This window comes from Akebia trifoliata, chromosome 3, assembly GCF_017979445.1.
Source record: "Akebia trifoliata isolate Shusen 1 chromosome 3, ASM1797944v1, whole genome shotgun sequence".
In the NCBI taxonomy this organism is placed as follows: Eukaryota; Viridiplantae; Streptophyta; class Magnoliopsida; order Ranunculales; family Lardizabalaceae; genus Akebia; species Akebia trifoliata.
Window position 1 is genome coordinate 33,559,822 of NC_141377.1, and position 25,398 is coordinate 33,585,219.

The 25,398-nt window shown below is 34.2% G+C and overlaps 1 protein-coding gene and 1 long non-coding RNA gene across 8 annotated transcripts; one reads left to right on the forward strand and one right to left on the reverse strand.

Moving 5' to 3' along the window:
* The first annotated feature begins 324 nt into the window (after nucleotides 1–324).
* On the forward strand, nucleotides 325–4,937 carry LOC147406482 (uncharacterized). 6 transcript variants are annotated; one of them, XR_015176476.1, is made up of 4 exons: nucleotides 325–552; nucleotides 668–884; nucleotides 2,276–3,581; nucleotides 4,298–4,937. It is a non-coding gene; the product is annotated as an uncharacterized LOC147406482 (long non-coding RNA). The 6 variants fall into 6 exon arrangements; XR_015176474.1 differs by having other exon boundaries at nucleotides 328–552; nucleotides 2,276–4,506; nucleotides 4,585–4,937; XR_015176477.1 differs by having other exon boundaries at nucleotides 337–552; nucleotides 3,491–3,581.
* A 4,960-nt stretch (nucleotides 4,938–9,897) lies between these two features.
* Nucleotides 9,898–23,743, reverse strand: LOC147406483 (SNARE associated Golgi protein family). 2 transcript variants are annotated; one of them, XM_086434549.1, is made up of 7 exons: nucleotides 23,274–23,742; nucleotides 21,451–21,503; nucleotides 21,009–21,101; nucleotides 20,705–20,928; nucleotides 18,590–18,656; nucleotides 12,739–12,849; nucleotides 9,898–10,150 (listed from the first exon to the last, which is right to left on the reverse strand). In XM_086434549.1, exons 1-7 carry the CDS (start codon nucleotides 23,692–23,694, stop codon nucleotides 10,127–10,129), a joined length of 993 nt encoding a protein of 330 aa, XP_086290675.1. In that variant the 5' UTR covers nucleotides 23,695–23,742; the 3' UTR covers nucleotides 9,898–10,126. The 2 variants fall into 2 exon arrangements, with proteins under 2 accessions (XP_086290675.1, XP_086290676.1); XM_086434550.1 differs by lacking the exon at nucleotides 9,898–10,150 and adding an exon at nucleotides 18,191–18,240 and having other exon boundaries at nucleotides 23,274–23,743.
* Between the last annotated feature and the right edge of the window lie 1,655 nt (nucleotides 23,744–25,398).

Here is a 25,398-nt window from a genome sequence, read left to right on the forward strand (position 1 = left end):
TCTAATAGAATAGAAAGAAGAAGAAATGAATCCAAGAGTAAAAATCAATGATTTCTAGAGAGAGAATAAAGAGAGAAAAAGTTTTTTTTTTTTCTACTTTAGAAATCACGGCCAGTTTTAGGGAGCAGGTAGAGGGGTGTCTCAAAATTGACTAAATCATGAGGGTGTATGAACAGTTTACCTTTTAAAAACAATTATAAATACGAAGAAAAACCTCCAGATACTTGTTTAAAATCTCAAATTTGACCAAATCATGAGGGCGTATGAACAGTACCTTTTAAAAACAATGATAAATAAGAAGAAAAACCTCGAGATACTTGTTTAAAAATCCAACGGATAAAAGTGTCGTCCTTGTGCTTCTCTCCCAGAATGGGAGAGCCAGACTCTTATTTTTAACCCCAACCCCACAAGACCTAAAAGCCAAAACCCTTCTATGTGTATGTGTGAGACCCTCATATTTAAGCAAAAACCCAATGTTTTCTGTGTCACAGCACTATGGAACAAAGAGGAAGTCCCCTCATCAACTTGAATCCATCAAAAACTTCTATTCAGGTATCATCATCTTCAACCACAAAAACCATGTTTTTTTTTTTTTTGCACTTTAGTTGATAAGATTGTCTCTGTATAAGCTCAAATAATAACTTGTAACACGTCCTATCAAATGCAGAGGACATATATCCCTTGCAAAAAGCGACGGAAGATTACGCCTCAGCTCTCAATTTTGACATATAAACACGTCTAATATGAACAAATGTATAAAGAATTCCATGGTTCGAAGTAAGAATAGTGGGCAGAATCGAAAACTTATCTGTCTTCAAGATTTGACGCCTCCAGATTACATTTTACAGAAATTATTCCTAAATGTGTATTTTGTGGAGCAGCAGGTATTTTTGTTCAATAATATCTCATTATAATGATTTTAAATTGAATGAAAGGTACATATTGATGGTAACGCTGAATATTCAAATTTTGTGGTATGGTTGTGTCTTGTTTATCAAACAAGACCATGAATGATGAGTGGCGATTAAGCTGAGATGTTGTTGGTAGTTAGAACATAAACATCAAAGTCATTCAATTTTCAAGGAGGATATTAGAAATGAAGTATATTGAAATATGACCAACATTTATCGAATTTGAAAAGAGTTGGAAGAAATGGTTTGATCCTCTTATTTCTCAAATTGAGAGATTCTTGAATCAGGATACTGATGCATATAGATACAAATGGTCCAATGGGAGCAATAATTTATAGAAACATATTATTTCTAAACAGAAGAGCCATTATCAAGTAGTATTTGATCGATTAGTTATTAATCATATTAGAAATGTAATTTCAAATTTGGGTATGTACAAGGTCCTATGCACTAAGGGCTATGATATGGTTGCATTTACACTTTGAGATTGGGCCTGCATGAATTGTAGAAAAATGTTTTTTTTTTTTTTTCTGTTGAGTTACTTCTAAATAGATATATGTAGGATTATTTATGTCATTTCAAAGATCTTGGCTTCCTTGGTTAAGTTATCATTGAAAACTATGCATATTTCTGGACTTGCTATGTTCTTTTCTTTTTGATACTTTGTATTGCCATTATGGAGCTTCGAGTGAAGAGCAGAGAGCCACTCGCTTGCATCTTCTCATATAGCTCCGAACATCAATGTTGCCCCTTTGATCGAGAGAAATGGAAGCCTTTGTAGTTCATTCCATTTCTTGGTCTGGTGTGGCAAATATTATATTCAAAGAATTTAAGGTGGTTGTTCAAAGAAAGAAAAATTGTACTGCCATTGCAAAGAGATTTCCTGGTCCAATGAGACAAGGGTTAACTAGGGGTTTATTGGATTTTCATGACGTAGCCCTCACCTTTTGGTTTGGAGCTATTGAATACTGTTGGTTGACTTTTCTCCACTATGTTTTTCAGATAACTACCTTTGTGGTTTCTGTCCACCGAGTCTGATAGGCTCATTTGTTTGCCAAGTTCAATACTTTGAAACATGAGCAACATATTATCATAATAAGTACCAATACTTGGGTTCTTGAGGTGAGGTGTAGTTGAGCGTAAGCCTCAACAATTTTATTAAAAATGTACAAAAAATCATAATAAGTTCATAAGAAATTAAATAAAAAAACTATACTGAAGCAACACTTTTATGGGATCACCATAATATGCTCCTTTATTTTTCAAACTTTTAAAATGGTTTTGGTTAATTTTCTCATCACTCCAATAGATAAAAGCTTTCATCTCATTTTTAACATCTTTGGATGCATGTGAGCATGGAGCAGCATTTGTTCTAGTGCGCGCATGTCACGGCCTTGCCGGTCGCCACAGGCTAGACTTTGAAAGGGCTACAGAGACCAAGGTTTCGAAGTGGAACTGTCACGTGGCAAGGTGGAATGGCATGGAGGAGTACGATTAGTCCCACATCGGACAAGAAAACATTTAGATCCCGATCTATAAAGACAAACCAAACCCTACATAGTACAACATGTTTTAAAGCCATGCGGACTTCGGCCCAAAACGCACAATATTGTACTATTGCGGGCCTAGGGAGTTACATTGCAAGATGGTCTTTCAGTCTCTTCATCATTTTTTATTACATTAGAACAATATACACATTCTACATAAATATACGACTTTTCGGAACAGGTATTTGATCCATTGACTTGTATCCATGCTTTCAAGCAGGGTCTCTTTTATTACTTCCTCCTAGGCCCACTTGTTTACCACTTCCTCTAGCCATTACTAGCGTCCACCATTAATAATAGGAAGAACAAAACACAAAACAAGAGAAAAATATACATTTTTTTGCAAGAACTTAAAGAAGATGTATATAATAATCACATATCTTAAATACCATGTAAAATTTTGGTTTGATTATTCTATTTGACGTAAATCTTCGTGAGAGAATCGAACTCGGATGAATATTGAAAGCACAATGAAGAAATTTTTTGTTTCTTGACCTTAAAACACCCCTATTTAAATAAGTTTTAGTAAATAAACAACACGAGGAAGGGTAAATAAGTAAAACAAAGCAAGAAAAGCAAAATAAAGATCTTAAAAATTGGAAGTTCGATTTGATTTTTTTCAAGTCAAGATCAAGGCCTAGGCCTTTATAAGCCTCAAAACTTAAGCCTTTTTAGGTTGAGGCTTAAGCCTTTTTGAATAAACTTAACCATTATAGTTTCTTTCATGAAGTCTTGCATTTTCCGTAAATTCACACACTATTACCAATTATTCCCAGATACACATTCAGAATATGTTAATGGATATTATCAAATCTTGAGTACGTATACATATACAGGTTTCCTACCAATTTCCCAAAATCTATGGTATGGATACTTTCACATATACTGTCCTAAAGTTACAATGTACTCAAACACGTGTTTATAATAAGCATACTGATAGTCAAATAAGTGCCATAAAGTATCTCTTTTTTTATTTTTCTTCTTATAAGGCTAGAACATTAATTTAACATAAATTTTTGTTACTTTTGACAGAGTATTCAAGCTGTATCCTTCTTGTATCCCTACTGACATATTGTGTCCCACTGGCACTGGTACTTTGTTTTACGGGCGTTTGAATATCATAGTATGTGGTTTCTTCTCTAGACTAATAATCATTTCAGATTTTCTATACATTTGTGCTGATAAACAACATTTTTTTTTTCTTCTGCTCGTAAAACAGTTCAGATGATGGAACAAATTCATCTTTGTGATTAACCCATGTCAAGAACATGCTTAGTTTACCCTTAGTGAGGTGACATTCCTCCAAATGAGACTCTCTATGTCTTGTTTGCTCATCTGATGTAAAAGGTCAACTTGTGGAGGATTGTTTGTCTATTGATGGGGTATCTTGTCCTATAACCTTTGTTTTAGGTAGAATCTTAATGATTAATGACAGCTTCTATGTGTGATGGCTACCTTTCGTGTCATTATTTCACTTGGCATTAGATATGTCTTCTACATTTGCTTTAAGATACTTCCATTTGAATTGCATCAATAAAATTAAGCTCTCTCTCTCTCTCTCTTTGAAAACGTAGCGTCGACGTTCAAATTTAAGAAAAATCTGTCTTGAGCATATTATCATGCTATGATGCAATTATTTATTAGAAAGAGTCGCGCTCCAGAATGGTGTCCCGTTCCTAAGGCAAGATGCGGTGTCTACATGGCACTTTTTGATTGGAGATTAAACACATTGGGCTGCGTGCTATGTAGAAAACAACTTGATTAGGAGCCAATTATAGATCTCCACACGTGATCTGTTCATACTCATTCAAGAATTCTAATTTTTTTTTTTTTGTGTAGTGCCGCTAATCATCGGACTGTCGCAAGATTCCGTTGTGTGTGATCTAGAAGAGCATTGTCATGCGTTTGCCGAGGTGTGCAGTAGACCATGTTCTTTAGCTTGCACAATAGAGTGCTCTGGCACTACTATTCCATTTTTGCACAATCATGTTGTATAGATCTCTGATCTCCGATCACCTCCGCCTCTCTTTAACAAATCCACTTTCTCAGTGAGTTCCATTTACTGTTAGAATTTTACTTCCTTTTATAATCAAATGAGAGCATTTTATCATTGTTGTTGATCACAGGATGGGGAATAATCTGAGCTTGACGAATATCAAATTATGTCATCTAAACTCACTTAGAATGTTTCTGCAGTCTTCTTCAGAAATGAGAGAGAAAGAAAAAATGTTAGATTGAACGACAAATTGATACGGAGTTGATCTTCATAGTGCTGGTAACCTGGATCTCGAATCCACTTGACGTTCCATAAATATTGTACCAATTGCTGTTATTTAGAGATTCAGTAGCATTTATGTACAACAGTTTATAATAATAAGATCATCATTCAGATGATGATTGGGTTCTTTGTATTTTATTTTAATTTTTCTTCTTCTATGTAGCGATTTATACGAGAATCATGATGACTATTTAAATCTTATTTCTGCATTTCATTTATGAGAAAAATTAAGGATTCCTTGTTCTAATACGTTTATCTTACCAATGATGCGTAGTATTGTTTAGTTGGATCAAATGATTCTTAAGTTAATTGGTTCAAACAGATACTATCAAGTATCAACCCACCAAATAATCTCTTTAGTTCAAATATTTTAAAATGTGGACTTTTTATTTATTTATAAAGTTTTTTTTTTTTTTTTGCAATAGAAATAGAATAATTTTAAATTACATTTTAAATGACATTTATTGTTGAATGTTTTTTACTTAGTATTAATATGAATTTTTATTTTTATTTTTAATACATGTGCCATTTAGCTTAGTTGGTAAAGTCTTTTAGATGATGATACCAACATGAGTTACTTAACTCATTAAAAGTAGGTTTACCAATAAAAGAGAAGAAGATTTTTATAATATCTTTAAAGGTTAATTTTTTATTTATTTTTAGACCGATACTGTTATATACAAAAACAATTTAATTATTTAACCTAGTCTCTCATTTTTTTTCATAATTTTTTCCTTTTATTTTTATTTTAAAACTCTTTTATAATAAATAGGGGTGACAATCTTAATAGGATCCAATGATACCAAATTATTGGGTTTGGGTCAAGTCTAATTGGGTTGAGTTATAATAGTGTCAATCCATCTCACACGACTATTAAATGGGTGTGGTTTAGGTTAGGGGGTCAATCCAATTAACCCATTTTGACATGCATTAACATGTAATTTAAATCTATCAACATTTTTTTTTTTAAAATTACCCATTTGTGATAATAAAACTTAGTTTATATTTTATGATACTTAATTTATGTTGATAGATATTTCGTTTATGGTTGTGTGACTATTTTTAGTTACGTTATTTTATTTTTGATGGTGGAAATGGAATTTAGTTTTTTTAATAAAAATTATAATTTTATTAAATAAGTTATATATATGTCAGATCAGGTATACTTATTTATAAATGGGTTGGGTTTAGGTTTAAGTTTTTGACAAAATTATTAAATGGGTCGGATTTGAGTTTGGTAAATTTTTAGAATACCTTTACCTCAACCTGATCTGACCCGACCCATTACCACCAGTAAACATCAAAGGAGTCCTCCATGTTGAATCAATGTAACCACCCCAAGCCTCCCCATGGTCCCCTCAATGAAAGACATTCATCAAAGCTTTGCTCTGATATTATAGAGATGGGTCAGTCCCCACCGAAATTAGTTGTTGACTTATTCTTTATTATAATTGACTTGTTGACTTGAATATCATCATAATCTGACGCAACATTTCGAATTTAACACCCGTAATGTTGGGGCAACTGCTGTCGATTCATCAAGATTGACTTATGATTGAAATGCGGGTTTAGTACGTAAACTAAGAACACCATAAATCAAATGATCAAAGACAATATTATCAAACCAAAAAGATGAATAAAATTGAATTTCGAATTGATCTGAAGTTTATTTCCGTTTGTTTCGTTTCAAATTTTAGACTTTCGAATCGAAATTCAGAAGTTTTGAGTTAATGATGAGGGACGTTGGACGAAACTTCTGAAGTCTGATTTCTAGTTTCTAGACTTCAGATGTGTTACCAAACACAGCCTTAATTATTTAAGTCCCCTTGTTTTCCTCAGTCTTAAAACTTGTTGACTCGCCTTGTCAGCTTGACTCGATTGAATTTCAAGGTGAATTGGCCCCAAAACTCAATGAAGTAATTCTTCAACTAAACTCTCCAATGTAGCTAAAAAATGCACCAGTTAACTCGATCAAGCTATTCGGCTATATATAATGTCTTAGTGTATGCACAACAAAAATATATTTTAAAATATTAAATATTATTTTTTAAAATTATTTGTAATTTAATAAATTTTTATTTGATTTATTTGAGTTGACTTGTGAATTCTCGACTTGACATTATGGCATTCGACACCTCCTTTCCCAAGTAAAACTGATTTCTTACGGACGAGAAATTTGATTTAGTTTCTCTTATTAACCTCCGTTCCTCCCTCCAATCAGTTTTCTCCTAAAACTTGATTTCCCATGCTCAAACAAACACAGAAAAATCATTTACTTATGAAAATATTTGGCTTGCTAAATTATTTATTAGAAAATAAATTTCTCACGAAAATGATTTCGTAGCAAATTATTTTCCGTAAATTCATGGTTTTAAAACTTGTCTCTCGATGTCTTGTTCATGAACAAGATCGAGTCGTCTTGGTCGAGTTTTCTGATACGTTTGAGTAGTCTCCTTCAACAATGAGACAAATAAACTATGGTTTTAAATCTCCTCCGATACGTTTGACTTGTCTATCCATCTTGTTGGTGAATGATACCAAGACGTATTGGACAAGTTTTCTTGGTCTTGGACAAGATTTAAAACCATGTACTTGGTTATGTTTTAAAACTCAAAAACTCATATTCAAATATATCCATCAAGTTGATTCAACTCAACTACTTACAAGAGTACTCCGTCTGGTCAAATAGCTCTATGTTAAACTTACTATATATGGCAATTTTTAATTTTATTTATTTATTTATTTTCAAAATAAAAATAACATTAAATAAAACATATAGTTCGTTTTTTTTTTTTTAATGACGGGAGTATTCACACACACCGAGTAAGTGAGGGTACGCCCTCTCAGGTGGCCTCAAGGAGCCATTGCTCATACTGGGTGCGTATCGAACCCAACCTACGGACTCTCACTGCTTATTAGATTCAAAATTTCCATTGAGCCAAACCCTTTGGGTTAAAAATAAAAATAAAAAAAAATAAAATAATTCATCCTATCTAATCAGATTCAGCGAGTTTTCGAGTCAACACAGTCAAGATACAGACTCAACTCAATAAAGTGGTTCAACGAGTTAAGTACCGAGTCAACTTAACCGAGTTTGGGCCCTTGTTATGGGTTAGGCCAGCGGCTACTGCACTTCTCTTTACACAGCTTGCAACAGTGGCTGTGGGGGTTGTGTGTCTCTTTCATAGAAATTAAAGATTAAATGTGAGAGAAGACATAAAGAAAAACTATCTTAGTCTTCCCTATCAATCCGGCGGTAGATGAGATGTCCCCATTTGCCAGGAAAACCCAAATACTTGTGGGAACCCATTATTAAAATAAAATTTGTTTATTTATTTATTATATTTCCCAATCAACTTGCCTGCCTTACCACACAAATAAACTATACTACTATTAGTTGAACCAATTTTTCTCCAAACAAGCAAAACCTCTATTCTTCTCTTTTCCTTCCCTTTCTTGATCCCTTAAAAAAAAAAAACAATGAGCACAATTGATTTCAGCTTTCCGACAATCACCGATTCTCCTTCTTTCCATGGTTCGCCGCCTTTGTGGCGCGTTCCTTCAAATGTTTCTTTAGATTCTTTTCAAGAAGATGTCCGAGAAAGTGAAGGAGAAGGAAAAGATTATTGTGTTATCAAACAAGAAGATTTTTATAAACAAAGCAAATGGTCCACGTCGATAGGAATTGATATGAAGAGAATGGTGGATGAGGAGGAGAAGATGGACAAGTTGTGGGAAAATTTCAACGAGGAATTACATTTACATCGGACTTCTTCTTTCAATAAAAAGAAAGACAAAGATGTAGCGAGGTCGTATGGCAATGATGGTTTGGAATTGGACTCGGATTCAGCTGGTGAGGCGGGAGAGCTTTGTTGCGTGCTAGCGTTGAAGATGTCGAAAAGTAGTAGTACCATACTTTCTCCTAGGAAACAAAGCTTGTTGATGTTATTCAAGGTATTGAAGAAGCTTTTCTTGATTCAAAACTCTCATTGTCCCAAGAGGAGCACATCTTCACAATAATTATATGGTTTTCAAATCCATTTTCGATCGCCATTCAACCGACCCCGATTTTTTGGAGTAGGGCTTTGATGATGATATGAAATGAATCAACCTCGATTTGCTAAATATATAATGGGTGAGTTAGTGAGCTTTGTAATTATAATAGCAAGAATTAAGGAAATCATGAGTGATTCTATTTGTTGGTAGTAGCCATTAAATTGGGAAGTATGATCATGTTAATATAACATATATGTGTGCAAATCACAGAAATTAATGAAATACTTGATTACTATTTATTAAGAAGATCTTCTTCTTCTTCTAGTTAGAATGTTCACAAATTATGTGTATTTCACTAATTTAATCATGATTTTTTTTCTTTTTTTTAAAGAATTACTGAGTTAAATCCAGAACTTCATGGTTATATCAAGATAAATGAAAAAAGAAAAAGAAAAAGAGAGAGATGACCTTGATGAAAATGATTGCGGCCATCTTATGGATGAAATGTCAAATAATGAGGATGCTAATGAATTTGATGATTTGGACGGATCGATGAATCCTAATTTGGATTCGTGACTGCAATTGTTTTATATTTGTACAAGATAGACCTTGAATGGACTTTTATTTACATTTTATTATAATTATATGTATGATCTCACCATGGGGTATGTTAAGAGTAACTATTGCAGTTTAACATGGTAATTGATAATATAATATTGGAATACTATTTAATAGAAATAATACAAAATCCTAAACCCTTTTTTTTTAATTTAAATTTTCAATTATCCCAAAATTTTCCCTTGCCAACTTATTCACAAACTATTCGTACAAATACTTTAGAATAATGATTTTCTGACACTCCCATCCGACACACGGCCCCTGACTTGGCATGTGCTAGAACCATATATTCTTTTCCATGGGATACACAACAGCACATATTTATGGGAATGTGTATCCTGAGGGGAAAGATCTATGGTTCTAACTCATGCCACATCAGGGGGCGTATGTTAGAGGGGGCATCAAAAAATCACGACTCAATACTTTAGGCATCATCCACAAACTATTCAAAGAACATCTTCGAGTTTTCTTTTTTTTTGGCCAATTCTGGAATGATCTCTGTTCTGAAATTTATGAATCTCTCTTGCAGATGTCTAGATCATCAAAGTTAACACTAAACATTACACCAGATTCAATAATCACATAAATTCTACAATATAATGTCATCATATTACAGAGAATACAATATAATAAAAAAAACAATCAATAATGTTCTAATACATTGAATTAGAATGCTTTTTGTTCATTCATTTACAGGGCTATGATGTACTGTTATACAATTATAATCATTTTCAGATTCCACATAATCTCGATTTCGGGCAATTCTTCACAAGGATCTACTCAATATCTTTTACGGCGTCCTGTGTCATAAACAGAAACAAAATTAGTCATTAAGTATTGTCTAACATGACTTGAGATAGAACTGAATGCCGCATCTTTTTGTCCCCATTTTTCAGCTAAATAAAATTTTATATATGTTTTTATAGAGAGCTGTTACTGCCACACCAACCTTGGCTAATGCTTTGATGATTTACATAGGAATTGGTGTGGCATTAGCAAAAGTTGTTGCGGCAATAGAAACTTTATAAGCGAAATAATGGTGACGATCTTGGGTTTCTATAGTAGAGAAGGCATGAAACCAGCATTAAATAGAATGATAGTAACAACTAAGACTGACTTAATTCATGCCCACAAGTCAGCTGAATCTAATGAAAAACTTGCCGATTTTACAAAATCCACCATGTTCAATCACTGCCATTACCTGTTTTGACTTTAAAAAAATTATCAAAATAATTGCCAAGTTTGTTAAGCCTCCCATCAATAATGAAACAATTCAGCAATAATTGACCAATCGAATTAAAGGGAAAATTATATAAGATGGCGATTAGAACGGCCATGCTTTATAGAGCTGAATGGCAATTAGAAGCAACATGTTAGATTGAGATGAACAAATTAATGAACTGGCAGCCCCAATAAGTAAAAGAAAGTCAATTGAGATCATTTGGTAAATTAATGATGATGACTCAACTATTTTGATTGTGTCTACAACTCAGCCGAGTGCAATGAAAAACTCCCGACTTCACAAAAAATCCAACCTTTTCGATCATCACCTCACCCAATTTTGATTTTTTTTTTTTTTTAAGTTTCAAAGTTCTCTGAACATCCCCTAATTGAGAACCAATGCAATTCTAAGATTTGTAATCTGTCTAAACCAGTAGAAAATGAAAGAAGAGGAAGGAGAAGAAGAAGAAAGAGAAAGTTTTAGCTAGCTCTTTACTTATATATAACATTTCAACTAGAGAAATGTACATGAATATATTGATATTTACATGATTACTCACCCATACAAACTAAATGATGTATCTACCCTTTATGGACAAAACTCACAACAATAAGTGGCTAATTCAGCATATTTGCTGAATTCCACAAGACACGTGAATTGAGAGCCTATTAGATCAAACTGTTCGCGAAATATGTAAGGTCAGAACAAGGCAGATGGAGCCTGGTTTGCTGACGCAGCCAAGTTTTACAGCAAACAAGCCATAAATATGGGAATAATTGATGTTTACAAGGTGAATCTGACAGGATAGTAGTAATAAAGTATAATAGCTCACTTATCAGAAAGAGGGTATGATACTAGCAAGACTCTTTCTACCAAATGCATGATGTATACAAACTCATTGAACCTTTCGGAAGATTGCATCATTTCTCATTGGACAATTCTATTCATTGGGATTCATACCTGCACGAGTCCATTGATTTAATGGTCTTTGAAGATGAGTAACAACAACAAAGTCTTATCCCAAAGATTTGAGGTCGACTAAATGAATCCCATTCTTTCATTCCATTATGTCCAAAGTCAAGTCATATGTTTTTGAAAGTGAGTTCATATCTGCTTTCCCCATCTCCATCCATGTTTTTTTGAGCTTTCCTCTCTCTTTCAGGACCTTCAACCCAAACATTTCTTCTAAATGAGGTTGTAATCAGTTTTCTTTGAACATGCCCAAATTATCTCGACTTTCTCTTAGTTTGTCACCTATTGGAGCTACTACTATATTTTTCCAAATGAGTTCATTTCTAATTTTATATTTCCTATCCATCTAAACATCTACATCTCTGCTAAGCTCAGTTCATTAACATGATGCTTCTTGACTGCCTAACATTCAGCTTCATAAAATATAGCTGGTCTTCGAAGATGAGTATGCTATGTATGGGTCCCGTTCGCCACCCTTAGTTTTACCACACACTTTAACAAACGCGTTTTGTCTTACATGGGTTAGAAGTTTCGGAATGAGCTGATTTTTGGTGAGGATGATCTCTATGGTGAGGAGATCATCCTCACCAAAAATCAGCTCATTCCAAAACTTCTAACCCCATCAAAATTGATTTACAAAAAATGGACGGTCCACGATTTTTCAACGTGTAAACATGGGGCTAAACATTTCGGAATGGGCTGATTTTTGGGGAGGATGATCTTCTAATCATAGAGATCATCCTCACCAAAAATCAGCCCATTCCAAAACTTCTAACCCATGTAGGACAAAAAACGTTTGTTAAAGTGTGTGGTAAAACTTAGGGTGCTGAACATTTCCCGCTATGTATATAATTGGAGATCCCTTATCATGATAATATAAATGGACTACACATGGTAGAGATATCTTAGTATTAAGTTTTCTACAAGAAAGTATAATCCTATTATCCCATTAAATATAAAAGATGCTTATACTGACCTAAATATCATTGCCACTGAGAAGAAACATGCAAGTTCAAAGTTCTAAAAGAGTGAGATGAAGATTGAAAAGAACATGGACTGAAGTAGTAAAAGCAGACACGAACACACTAGAATTAATTGAAGAAATGAACCGATAGAATTGAATGAAGGAATAAGATTTGTTGAGCCGACCTCATCTACATAAGGGGAAAATGTGAATCAACGAAGAGGCATTACCTTTGCGAGCCGTGTCACATATGCTGCAGCCACGGCTGTTGCCAGGAGTCCCAGGCCAAGTGTCAGCAACTGGCCATTTCCTCCAGGTAAACCGACATCAGATTCTTCTTGCTGAAAAGTTAATAAAACTAGAACTTCAGGTGAATTCGAGAAAAGAAACATTTTACCTATAGAAATCAGATACCAACAACAAAATCACAACACTTACCATAATTTCTAATTTCTAATGAACAGAACTCTAAAAGAGTAAAAAAGCAAGGCCATAAAAAAACTACATATCTATATTTGATGAGCCATGCAAAAGGTTTTCAGGCTGAGGTACCATATCAAATGCCATTCTGGTCTGGTTCAAACAATCCATGGTGTCTAGTAGTGTGATGTGAAGAAAAATAACTTTTTGGTTGCTTACATCTGCAAGGTTAGAACACTGCCGATTTGCAGGATCAGAACTATTTTGCTCACCCCTGTTTGCTACACTTCTTCTTGTCCAATAACAAGGTGACATGCATGCGAGAAGACAAAGATCGTTAATGATGGGAGAGAGAAAAACATAGAGGAGAGATAATGATCTTTGTCTTCTTATACAAGTGTTACCATGTTATCAGGTGGAAAGCAAGTGAAGAAAAGAGGACGGCGAATAAAATCATCTCGGGATGTTGGAAGCTGCGAGACCTTGCACATCTAGGTGTCACACAGACATTGTACCTGTTGGATGGCTTGGCTGTTCAACACCCACTTAAGGCTCATGTACATGTTGGACAGCCTTCTTCCGAAAACAAGTTGATGTTGGATGGCCAAGCTGTCCAACATCAACTTAACAACTTAAAGTCTCACATCTCTTTACATGTTAGACATCCTTCATTTGGAACACAAGTTGATGTTGGACAACCAAACTATCCAACATAAACTTACAATTTAAGTCTCACACACATTGATTTTACCTCACTTTATCTATAAAACTCACGGCTTACTTCAACACTCTCTTGGCAAGGAGAGGGGAGAGAGCTCCAAGGGAGGGGCAAGGAGTTTTGAAGATTCTTGGTGGGTGAAGCTCCAAGAATCCTTTGAAGAGTTGCCGACAAGAGAGCTCCGACGAAAATTCCGATGTGTTCAATCTTCTTTCCCTTCAACTCTTTTGTTTTCTTGTGTTTTTATTTTTAGTGAATTAAAGTAATATATATATCCATTCTGAAACTGAACTTACTTTATGAAAAGTCTGAGAGCTTTTTAAGGTTCCTAATAATGTAATGCGGAATGCAAATCAAGTCAACGGTCAAGGGTTCTGATGGAAAATTTGTAATTATTTAAGTTTTCACTTATTTGGGTCTAGATTTATCATTTGAGATTATTTTAGATTATTTATGTATTTAGTTTTCTGTTTTAGGGCTTTAATTTTATGTTGTTTGGACTTATTTTCAAGTTTTATTAGCCCATGGTCATAGTATAATATTTAAAGGCAAGTTAGTAACTTTAGTTTGTCTTATATTTAAGTTTATTAGGGTTTGAAAATTTAGGAGAGAGAAAGTTACGAAAATTAGGTAATTTATTTTGTGTTTTAGTTTGATTAGGACTTTTAAATTTATTTTCTTTATATAGACTGTGATATTGTTTTTTTTTTTTTAAAGAATGATGAACAAAAAGAAAACTTGAGCTTGATCTTCCCAACAATGGGTGTGGTGTGAGGTCATTTTGTAGTAAGTCCAATATAACATTCTTTTCTTCTAATATTTATTTTTCTTTTCTATTCTTTTGTTTTTTACTGATTTTCTTTTAATTCCTTGTGCTTGATTTTCTAGTATTCTTGATTCTTGAAACCCCTTTCTTGATTATTAATTCTTTAAACCTACAAACCGCAACTCTTCATCATTTCCTTACCCTACAAATCTTTAACTATTTTCATTGGGATTGTGGTCATAACTACAATCATTGAAATAAAAAAATTGTTTTACCTTTTGGGTTTACCCAATCCTAAACCAAATTCCCTAAACCCCCATATTTTCTTATCTCCCTTCATCATCCTACATCAGATTTGGTATCAGAGCTAAACCTGGAATAGATAGAAATAGTATTAGAAGTCAAAACTTGATTTGTTTTACCTTCTGAGAAGTCATTTAAGGTATTGTGTAGTGATGAATATGAGGAAACTTGATTTCCAAAAGTTTTTCTGAGAAGATTTTGCAAAATGTTGAGGATAAGACTTTTATTGTGGTTATCATGATTACAGCTATGTCGTTCAATTCCGTAAGGGAAATTTTATCCATGGTGTTGAGTGCAAGGTGATGCCTCTAAAAGATTGTCATATTGTGTTGGGTTGATGTTAGATTGTGATCATACTTACAATCATTGCAATAAAAATTTTATTTTACCTTTTGGGTTTACCCAATCCTAAACTAAATTCCATAAACCCCCTTATTTTCTTTTCTCCCTTCACTGTCCTACATCACAATGATAGAAATAGATTTCCTACAAGGTTTGATGATACATTTGTTAGGCCTGATGGGTTAACTTTTTTTAAATCAACTCTATTTTAGCTCAAGTTCCTTCTCCCCAAATTAGTAAATGAGATGTTAGCCTACCTAAGGTTACATCCTACTCAAGTAAATGGAAATTTTTATCGTATTATTTGTGATATAGATACACTAAATAAAACTTTTGGCCTCAACCTTGGAGTATTGAAATCCTAGTGCAATACCGAGTGCAAGTCCTCCCTTCTGAGAGACATTGCTATTTCATTTATTGAAGAGGGTGACTTCTTAGTATTAGTGTATCAGACTTTGACAAGAAGTGGTATATGGGCCTATATTCCATATTGTGATAGTTTGATGACTCATCTGAGGGAGCCGTGAGTTGTTAGCAAGCCAGATAATCTTCCATGTTGAGTTCATGTTTTTGTATTATTTTGATGTATTATTTTGTTTGATTTAATATCGTTTTCTTTGTATAAAAAAAAATCTTCTTTGTAGGTAAAGAGATTAAAAAATTGCCTAAGATTACTTCTTCTCAACGAGTTTTGCTTTCTCACGCCTTTAGCTTTTTATCTGAGCAACGATACTTTAGATCTTATTTTGAGTTACAACCTCCCAATTCCCCTTCTTAAAAGGAGTACGAAATCAACAGACTCTCAATAATGGTGAACATCATATAAGGATGTAGGAAGAGACAAACTCAACAACTTAAATAGAAACTTGTTGAGTAATCACGATGGCATGCGGAGAGTATCATTGAGTCAAGCTAGTTGTTGCAATCTTTTCCTCCTCAACTATCAAGCAATAGTCTCAATAATGTACTTGGTACGAATGCATCAACAAGCCCTAACTAACCACCTTTGATTTGACCATCTACTATATTCAATTAGGAGCAAGCCACAGAGAAGATAATGAGGGACTAACCAAAGGGTTAGACCTCAAAGCAAAAGAACCAGTAATAAACGGGTCTAAACCTGGTTGAGGTGGAAGCATGCTGGGTTGTCTCACATAGAGCTCAACTTGCTGAGAAGCCTGACTTGCAGGGGATCAACCGAATTTGGGGTAGTTTTAGCCCTTCTAGACCTCCCACCAAAAATATTGGACCCACTTCTTCTACGAAGAGCTCAAAGGAAAACCTCTTAATTAGTGTCATCATCTATGACAGGTAGATGAGAGGAGGAACAAGCAGTCTCTAATCTTTAAGATGAAGGAGGAATCAAGCAACTAGAAGAAGGGTTTGCGAAACTACACTGCTATCTCCCGAACCTTCTACCACTAAATTAGCCTTCGCTGGTGTACAAAAGGAAGTAGATGTTCAATCACTCGATTAACTAGAAAAGCAATAGTAAAGTTTGATAGAGTTTGTTGATTTCATACCCCTTTATAAGAAGATGAACTAAGAGGTTACAACCTAAAAAGAGATCTAACGTCTTGTTGCTTAGATGAAAACCTAAAGGCATGAGAAAACAAAACTCACAGAGCAGAGTTAAATCTTCGACAATTTTTTAATATTTTTACCTACAATTTTTTTTTTTTACAAAGAAAACGATGTCAAATCAAGCAAAACAATATATCAACATAATACAAAGGCATGACCTCAACAAGGAAGACTACCTGACGCAAACGACTCGCGACATTAGGACAACTTTTCCTCCCTCAGATGAATCTCAAACTCCCATAATTTTGAAATAATAATTGGTGTTATATTTCACTTCTTGTCGGAGTTTGATAAACTAATAATAAGATATCATCCTCTTGAGCGAAGGAAATGACAATATCTCCCAGAAGACAGAACTAGCACTCGATATTGCATTAGAATCTCAACTATTCCAAGGTTGAGGTGAAAGATTTTATTTAGTGCATTACCCCACAAACAATACAATAAAAATTTATATTCACTCGAGTAGGATGTAACCTAAGGTAAGCTAACATCTCCCTTACTAATATAGGGATATGGAACTTGGGTACAAAATAAAGTTGGCCCAAGACAAAAATACACTCATCGGACCTAACAGATGAATCATCAAGGCCCGTAGCAAATCTAATTTTAATATTGCTAGGAATCTTAAAAAGTTCTTAGGCTTCCCCTAAAGTAGGCCCACATTCAGAATGGATAGACATAACTTTAATTTACGAAAGATAAAAACACAAGAAAACAAAAGAGTTGAAGGGAAAAAAGATTGAAAACACCGGAATCCTCGTTGCAACTCTCCCGCAGGCGAGACCTTTCAAAGGATTCTTGAGGCATCACCCACCAAGAATCCTCAAAACCCCTCTCTCCTCTATTGGAGCTCTCTCCCCTCTCCTTATCAAGACAATGTTAAAATAAAAAAGTGAAGACTAAAAGCCTCTGCGTATAAATAAAGTGAGGGAAACTTTCCTTCCAAAATGAAAAAGGTGCATTTTGATAAATCCCAAAGACTTACTTAGGAAGTGTAACATCTGATTACATCGAGATCCGATATCACAAGAGGGGGAAATTGTAGGGGATAAATTTTCACATCAAAATCTGACCATCTTTTCAATCATCGAGATCCATGCAAGATCTGTGTTGTTTGAACCATCAATCCATCCAAACATATAACGATAATTTGATTCACAATTTAAAACCCTTACAACTACTTATATCCAATGATCTAATGCCCCTCTCCTTATTCCCACAATTGCAATCTCTTCCAACTAAACCAACAACAAATTCACCTGTATACAAAGATAGTTGTTCGCATGACACCATGTTTGGGGAATTCAATGCTCTTACCAACAATTGTATTTGGTCTCTTGATCCTACTGACGCACCAAGGAACGTTGTTAGTTCTAAGTGGGTTTATACTTTATAGCATCAAACAGAAAATTGGTGGCTCTATTGATCAAATCAAGGCATATCTTGTAGCCAAAGGTTACAACCAACAGAAATGTCTTGAGTATGGTGAGACATTCATCCCCACAATGAAACTGACAACCATTTGTCAACCGATCCGTCAACTCACCGTGAAAAACGCCTTCATGGCATACTTGAAGAAGTCATACAAGCAGCAGGCTGTAGAATTCATTGTCAATGCCGAGCCACAACATGTAAGTATCAACTCATCTTCATAAAACAATGTATGGTCTCAAAAAGGTGTTACAAGCATGGTTTTACGAATTGTATGGTCATAAAACTTAATGTTGTTTATCAAACTTGAGTAAAAAAGAAAAAGATAATTTTAAAATTTTGGAAAGAAAATGATGAAAATCAAAAAGCTAAAACATGACAAATATCACCATCTCCGGCAGCCTATGTTTTGGGGTGGTCAAGCAAGACTAACAGTTCAACCACCCTTACAAACACCCATACCTAGGTAGCATAGGAAGTAGTGTCTATATACTCAAAACCAGTACAAACTTACAATTATTGCTCGCCCAAATGCACCTGCACTGACATATGCCCAAGTGCCTGGAAGCATTCCCAACCAACTGCACCCAACAAGTTATGGTTGGATTTTGTATTAGAATTAGAAACTTCTTAATTTTACCAGCAGAGAATAACATTGTAAGTATACATATTTGTTCAGCAGTACGAGGATGATGATGATGATGATATGCATGTGCATGTATTGAAAGAGAAATCCTTGATTGATATACTGCAAATGAAGCCCTCTCCACTACCTGGAAATTACTTCCCAACGAACTTATAGAACCCAAGATCCCCCTCCAATAGCCCGAAGTTCCCTGGTTCCTCTTGGAATTACCACTAAATATCTAGCATTACATTGGGACGCTTGTGACTCATCCATACCCTCCTTTGTATAGAGTAAACCCAAAAATCCATCCCCAAGACACAAGGAGAACTGAGTGCTCCTTTGATCAGGCCTTTAAATTTGAGACAAAACCCAACAATTACATACCCATAGTTTTAAGGGTGAAGGTGACAAAATGAGTCATCTCTCTAACAATAAAGAACATTTAAAACAGCAAGAAGACACCGAGAGATCCTTTATTTCCTTCATTCATAGAAGAATGTGATGTGGTGTACATGGACCCAAGACCCCTCATTTGCAACGTCAACAGGGATGACTAGAAAAGAAGACCCTTTTGAAAGGGGATATTTTGGTCATTTTCTCCCCTCTAGATAGAGGTTATTTTGGGAATTTCGTGTAATAAGGGATAATTCGGTAATTGCATATGCATATGGGTGATTGAGATTATCCCACGGGAACAACGCTATGATTAGCCATGGGATAGGGTTTTAGTACAAAAGCACTCAGTAATGTTTTCATACGCTAAGGCGTGAAGCAAGGCGTTTGGCTGGCCAATGCCTTGAGACATAAGCCTCACATGCATGATATGATATTTTTAAATAAGTATTATAAAATATTCAGAATGCTGATATTAAAAAAACTAAAAAAAAAGTGATAGCCATCGCATATTTCTAAATTTCAAATCTACATAATCAAATTTCAAGTGTTAATCCATCTCATTAAATAATAATATAAATTATTATTATTTTATACGTTAGCAAAATAGAAATATTTTGTATTTGAACAGTTGAAAGTCTCTACAATAGATAACTATTTATTTTGAAAAAATATATATCTAGATAATTTTTTTGATAACTTCATATGTATAATTCAAAATATTATAAATAATTGTTCATAAATCAACTCAACTCAAAGATTTTCTTTGCATATATTACTATTTTGAATTTGAAATCATTTTTAAGTATTCCAATTATGTTATATACTAGTGGTAACAAAGAAATAAAATTAAAAAAAATTGTAAAATCTTGCTTAGATGGCAACAAAAAAAAAAAATAATAAGTACAGAAGATAGAAAGAAAAGAAAGGAAGAAATGTATATTAAAAATAAATATAAAAAAATTGACGTGAGGTGTATGCGTCATATTGAGGCACATGCCTTCTCGATGCCTCATGGTTTGAGGCATAAGCCTTAGCTGCTTTTATATTTCAACCTTATGCTTCAAGGCATTTTTAATGAGCCTCATTTTGAGACATGCCTCGAGGCTTAAGCCTCACATGCCTCTAAAAACATTGGCACTCACTATGAAGGAAAAATGAGCTTTTGAGGTAATATTTGAAATTTCTCCCTTAAGAGAACAAGAAGCCTTTGGTTCCTCCTTGTGGGTTTATACGGACAAAATTCTTAGCTTGAGGATTCTAGGGTGATTTCCCACCTTAGTGCTTTAAGTTGGTGAAAGGCCATCAACATATTTGTTCCATTCCGGTTTATGACGGCATCGGATTCTGTCATCACCATCAGTTTCTGCCTTTTTTTTTTCCTCCAAGTTCTTGTTCTAAATTTTCTGATTTTATTTCTGTTATCTTTTGGGGATTTTAGGTTGAAATTGTGGGCGGTTTCCCTTTGTTCACACTATTTTGGTTTGACATCTAATGCAAAAGGTCATGAGAAAAAACTCAAAAATAAGAATAATAAAAAAGAAAGAAAGAAAGATTTTTTTTTTATGATTAAAGAAAGAAATTGTAATGAATGAACAAGAAATGGACCTGCCCAACACATAAGGTACGAACTTCACAGACGTCAAACCATATAGATAGTTTCCAAGAGAAAATGGAAGCAGAGGGCTCAGACGGAGGAGAGTGACAACTCTGAAACCATTCTCTCCAATTGCTTTGTCAATGGCTAAAAATTTCTTGTTTCCTTCAACCATTTTAAGAATACGTTCACGAGCAAAATATCTGGCTATGAGAAAGGCCACAGTTGCGGCCACCTACAAAAGAGTGCAAATGCTATTGAGTATCCATGGTTGATTAATTTTCTAGATTACAGTTATCTAAGAAACCATCTTACCGTTCCACTGATAGAAACAATAATAGTCCCAACGAAGGAACCAAAAAGAAGACCAGCTGACATGGTTAAAGGGATTGCAGGAATTGCGAGGATCTAGAAAAACATGAACAATTCCAAGTTAATTCTCGGAGTTAATACAAGAAAACTTTGGCTGCTGTTAGTGTTGCAATAACCTGAAAACTGATACAACACAAATAGATTAAGAAATAAAGATTCAGTTTCAAAGTGAAACGACCACTGGCAACCCAACTCAAATTACATAAGTTCTCTGAGTACAATCACCAAAAGTTAATTTTTTTCCAGTCGTTCTTATTTTTGAGGTATAACACAATATTTTATATTTTAAACTGCTAGAATGTGATTAGAATATACTGAAAGTTAAAATTTGGTAGCTGGAAAGAGCCTTAAACCAAATATTCAATAAAGAGAATCAAGTGTGTACCTCCAATCCAGCATAAACCGCAACAAATAAAGCATATCCGGCTGGGCCATAGCCTGTTCATAGGATGAATTCTATGAGCCAGAAAACTAACACATGTCTTGTAACAAAGGGCAATGAAGATGGGAAACCGTAAACAAAATTATACGTTCTTTCCTATCCAAAAATGGTACTCATTTCTAGGGAAAAAATCAAAGAAGAGAACCCAAAATTTAAGTGTGAAACTGAACTGTAGAGTGAATCCCAAAGTCATCTTCCATACTACTCTCAATGGTTGTCCTCTACTTGGTATGAATCTCCCACCCAAGGTTTAAAATGTCTTGTCAATTGAATGTTTCAATTAATGAAAAATTCAATATGATATTGGCCAACATATTCAATACAGATCGATACATACCCAATACATTCCTAAAACATTTAGTGTTACGGAGTCAATTTTCGTATCAGTCTTGGTCGATACCGATACGTGTCGGCCAATACATTCCACTATTGGTGTCCTTATTCTCTAACACTTGATCACTAAAATGGTCACCATCATCTTCATCTAGGTCATCTCCTGTCTTTTTTCTTTTTTAGATTGGAAAACGTGTTTTTAATGAGATCAATAACTTAGTGGACTTTACCAACTAAGCTAGATGGCACATGCAAGGTTATCTCCTCTTACTAGAGCATCAAGGTCATCTTTCGTTTTTCCAAATTACTAGCAAAGTTCAAAAAAGTCGTGATTTATTGAAAAAGTTGCAATTAAATCGTTGAAGAAAAAAATTTCAAGATTAAATCGTGACAGTTCAATAAGTCACTGAATTTAGTGCCAATGATCATAGTAATGCCTTTATCAAACAATCGGTTTTCTAATTGCAGCAATCACATACAAGAAGCTCCAAGATCTTAACAAAACAAACCAGCTGATTCAAATACATTGCAGAACACAACAAAAAAGGCACTATTTCCCAACTCAGTAAATACAATATTTTACTTTCTGAAGGAATCAGATAGAAATTAAGCAAAACAAAACAATGGGAGATCAAATCTATTAAAAACTTGATCAAATGCACAGGAGTCACTATGACCTCTACATTATCATCTCCAACGAATCCTAAACAATAGGATCTTTTAAGTATATAATACATATGCAGTAGTAAAAGTAGTATTATTGCTTTAAAGATCATATTATTTTAGCTTATCTAAGCATTTGTACATCTCTAATTCATCAGTATTTATCAATTTTGGGGGTCATCAATTATACGCAGCTCAATAACAATATCGAAAACTATGAATATTTGTGACGACCATAATCTTCGAAAGCAAGCAAAGCCACCAAATCTTACTACATTGCAAAACAGAACAGTGAAAGAAAACCCTTTTCCCCATTCATCAATTATAAATTCCACAGTGATCTCGGAACACCCAAACTAAAGACAAAGATTCAGATCATCAATATCTAAAACTATGAGTATTTGGGATGACCGTAATCTTCAAAAGCAAGCCCAGCCACCCCTATTACTACATTGCAAAACTGAACAGTGAAGAAAACCCACTCTAAATCAATAAAATCAAAAATAAAAACAAAGATCAAATTCCACCCTAAATCAATAAAATCTGCCCCAAATTCAAGAAAAAATCCCAATCTTACTGCATTGCAAAACAGAACGGTAAAATAAAACCCATGTCCCCACTCATCAATTATAACTTCCACATTGAACTCTGAACCCCAAATCTAAAAATTTGAAGCTCCAATTCCGCCTAAATCAATAAAATCCAACCCAAATTCAAGAAAAGGTATTAAAAAAAAAACATGTATTTTTCGAAAACTCCAACCAGATTACCTTCAATGAAACCCGAAAATTGCGTCAAAAATGCATTGATTTGATCTTTGTAGAAGTATCCAACTGTCCCGAATCCACCAACGATGCCAACGAGTAAAAGACCCGCGAAAATTGTACCTTTAACTGCATTTTCTCCTTCAAAACCGCCCTCCCCATTGCCCGGAACCTTGTCTCCATCTTCGGTATCGTCTCTATCGTTCTTTGGACTTGAAAACCTTCTGAGACTTTGTGGTATGTTAGAGAGCTTTTGGAGTGATTGTTTCTTGGTTTCTTTGAGAGAAGAACATGGTTTGAAGATATGGAGACGTTTGGGTCTGAAATTCAAGAGGAAAGACGAAGTAGAAGGAGAGAAGGGGAAGGTTGTGGGTCTGAGAGGAATGAAGAGAGGTTGTTGGAGAGAAGATGGAGTGAGGGTGAGCATGTTAAGCAGTGTGTGTGGGTGTAGAATAAAGAATTGTAGGGAGTGATGCAGGAAGTGATGGAAAGAGAGGCTAGGAGAGGATTCTGGATCTTGTACTCCTGGAAGTTAGATAAACATCTAACTTCAAGTATCTTTTTTTCTCTATTGAGGCAAGCTATTACCATATAGTCCGTATTTTTAATTCCACGTGTCCATGAATGTTGGCCCATAATTTGATCGACATGTAAATGTTGAAAATCACGGATTTATTAGAGATTTAATATTTATTTTTTTAATTGAAGTATCCAGGTTTCTTAAAGCATTCAATTAATCCTCAAGGCAAGTGTACTTCCCTCTCAACACCAACAATTTATGGGATAAATACGAGACAGATGGACCTTCTGACGAGTCGAACTCAAGATCTCCGCTTCCTTAAGCTTTATCAGCATTTTGAAACTCATATCAAATTTTTGAACCAAACCTATAAGATTTCATGAGTTGTGTCAAATGTTACAATCTATTTAGTTGAACAGATTGGATCGATGATTCAATCAACCCAATCAAATCAATGAAGTTACTAGTCTGAATGTAAAACCTAGTGAAAAAATAATAATTACACTTGAAAGTATTTAATGTATTTATTTCCAATAAATGAAAATGTTGAGGCTTGTTTTATCATGGATTAGAATATTAAGATTAATGAATCAATAATTGGGGTTGTAGATGGTTTTAATTTTCAAATGTGAGGGAGAGAATGTACCACGTGTCGTGGAATAATATGTGGAACAAGTTAATGTTAGTCAACTACTGGAGTACACGATCAGCGTAGAGTTGCAATTCCGTCTCTAAAAGCGATGATTATCTAGAAATCTATACGAATTTCGAGGAACAGATGATCAGGTGAGAGCAATTTGAAAGAGCCTGGTAAGTCCACGTGGTGGCCTTTTTCTAACCACCTTTTTCATGACTCGTGTCAGAAGGGGATTTGGCCATTAAAGAAGAATAAATGAATTTGCTTTGTCCGTCCACACATATTGATAGGATCGAATGCACCAAATCCAAAAAAAAATAATAAAAATTAATATCCGAATTCGATCATCTAATTGGATATTTAATATCTGAATTGATATGATTGTGTAAATAAAAAAGACATCTAGATTTCAGACTATAACACACTTAAAGTGATAATCTATAAATATTCTAAAAAATAATATAATGTATCACCTCTTCAGACAACATCCACAAAATTTCATTAATTTTAAAAGGAAAAATTATTTATAAAAAAAATTAATTAGTAAAAAAAATCAGATTTAAAAAAAAATATAAATATAAACTTTTTTTAACCCTTTAAAGGTCGAAAATTTCTTTCTCCTATTTTCTATCTCACCCTACATTTTCTCTCTCCTACTTTCATCTATTTTCTCTCTTTTTTTCGATTTCATTTTTTTCTCTATTAATTTTATCTATTTTCTCTCATATATTGAGATCTTGATCTTAATCATGATTAAGATCGTAATTGTAAAATCTTGATCTTAATCAATATGATCGAGATCATAATCGTGATGAAGATAGTGATTCGCATCCTAAGACAATCATAATCATATTGATTAAGATCGAGATCAAGATCGTGATCGTGATCCGTATTATAGGACAATCATGACCACGATCACAATTATGATCTTGTTGTTTTTATAATCGATCAGCAAATAAATCGAAGAAAAAAAA

Bases quoted from the DNA above. Each gene is read 5' to 3' on its own strand.
- LOC147406483 (XM_086434549.1), bottom strand. From the start codon at position 23,694: ATGCTCACCCTCACTCCATCTTCTCTCCAACAACCTCTCTTCATTCCT. The intron at 21,102-21,450 runs GTACACACTTGA...ATGTTTTTCTAG, and splicing joins CGGTTTATGCTGGATTGGAG to ATCCTCGCAATTCCTGCAAT. The intron at 12,850-18,589 runs GTAAGTTTGTAC...TTAACTTTTCAG, and splicing joins CATTTGGGCGAGCAATAATT to CAAGAAGAATCTGATGTCGG.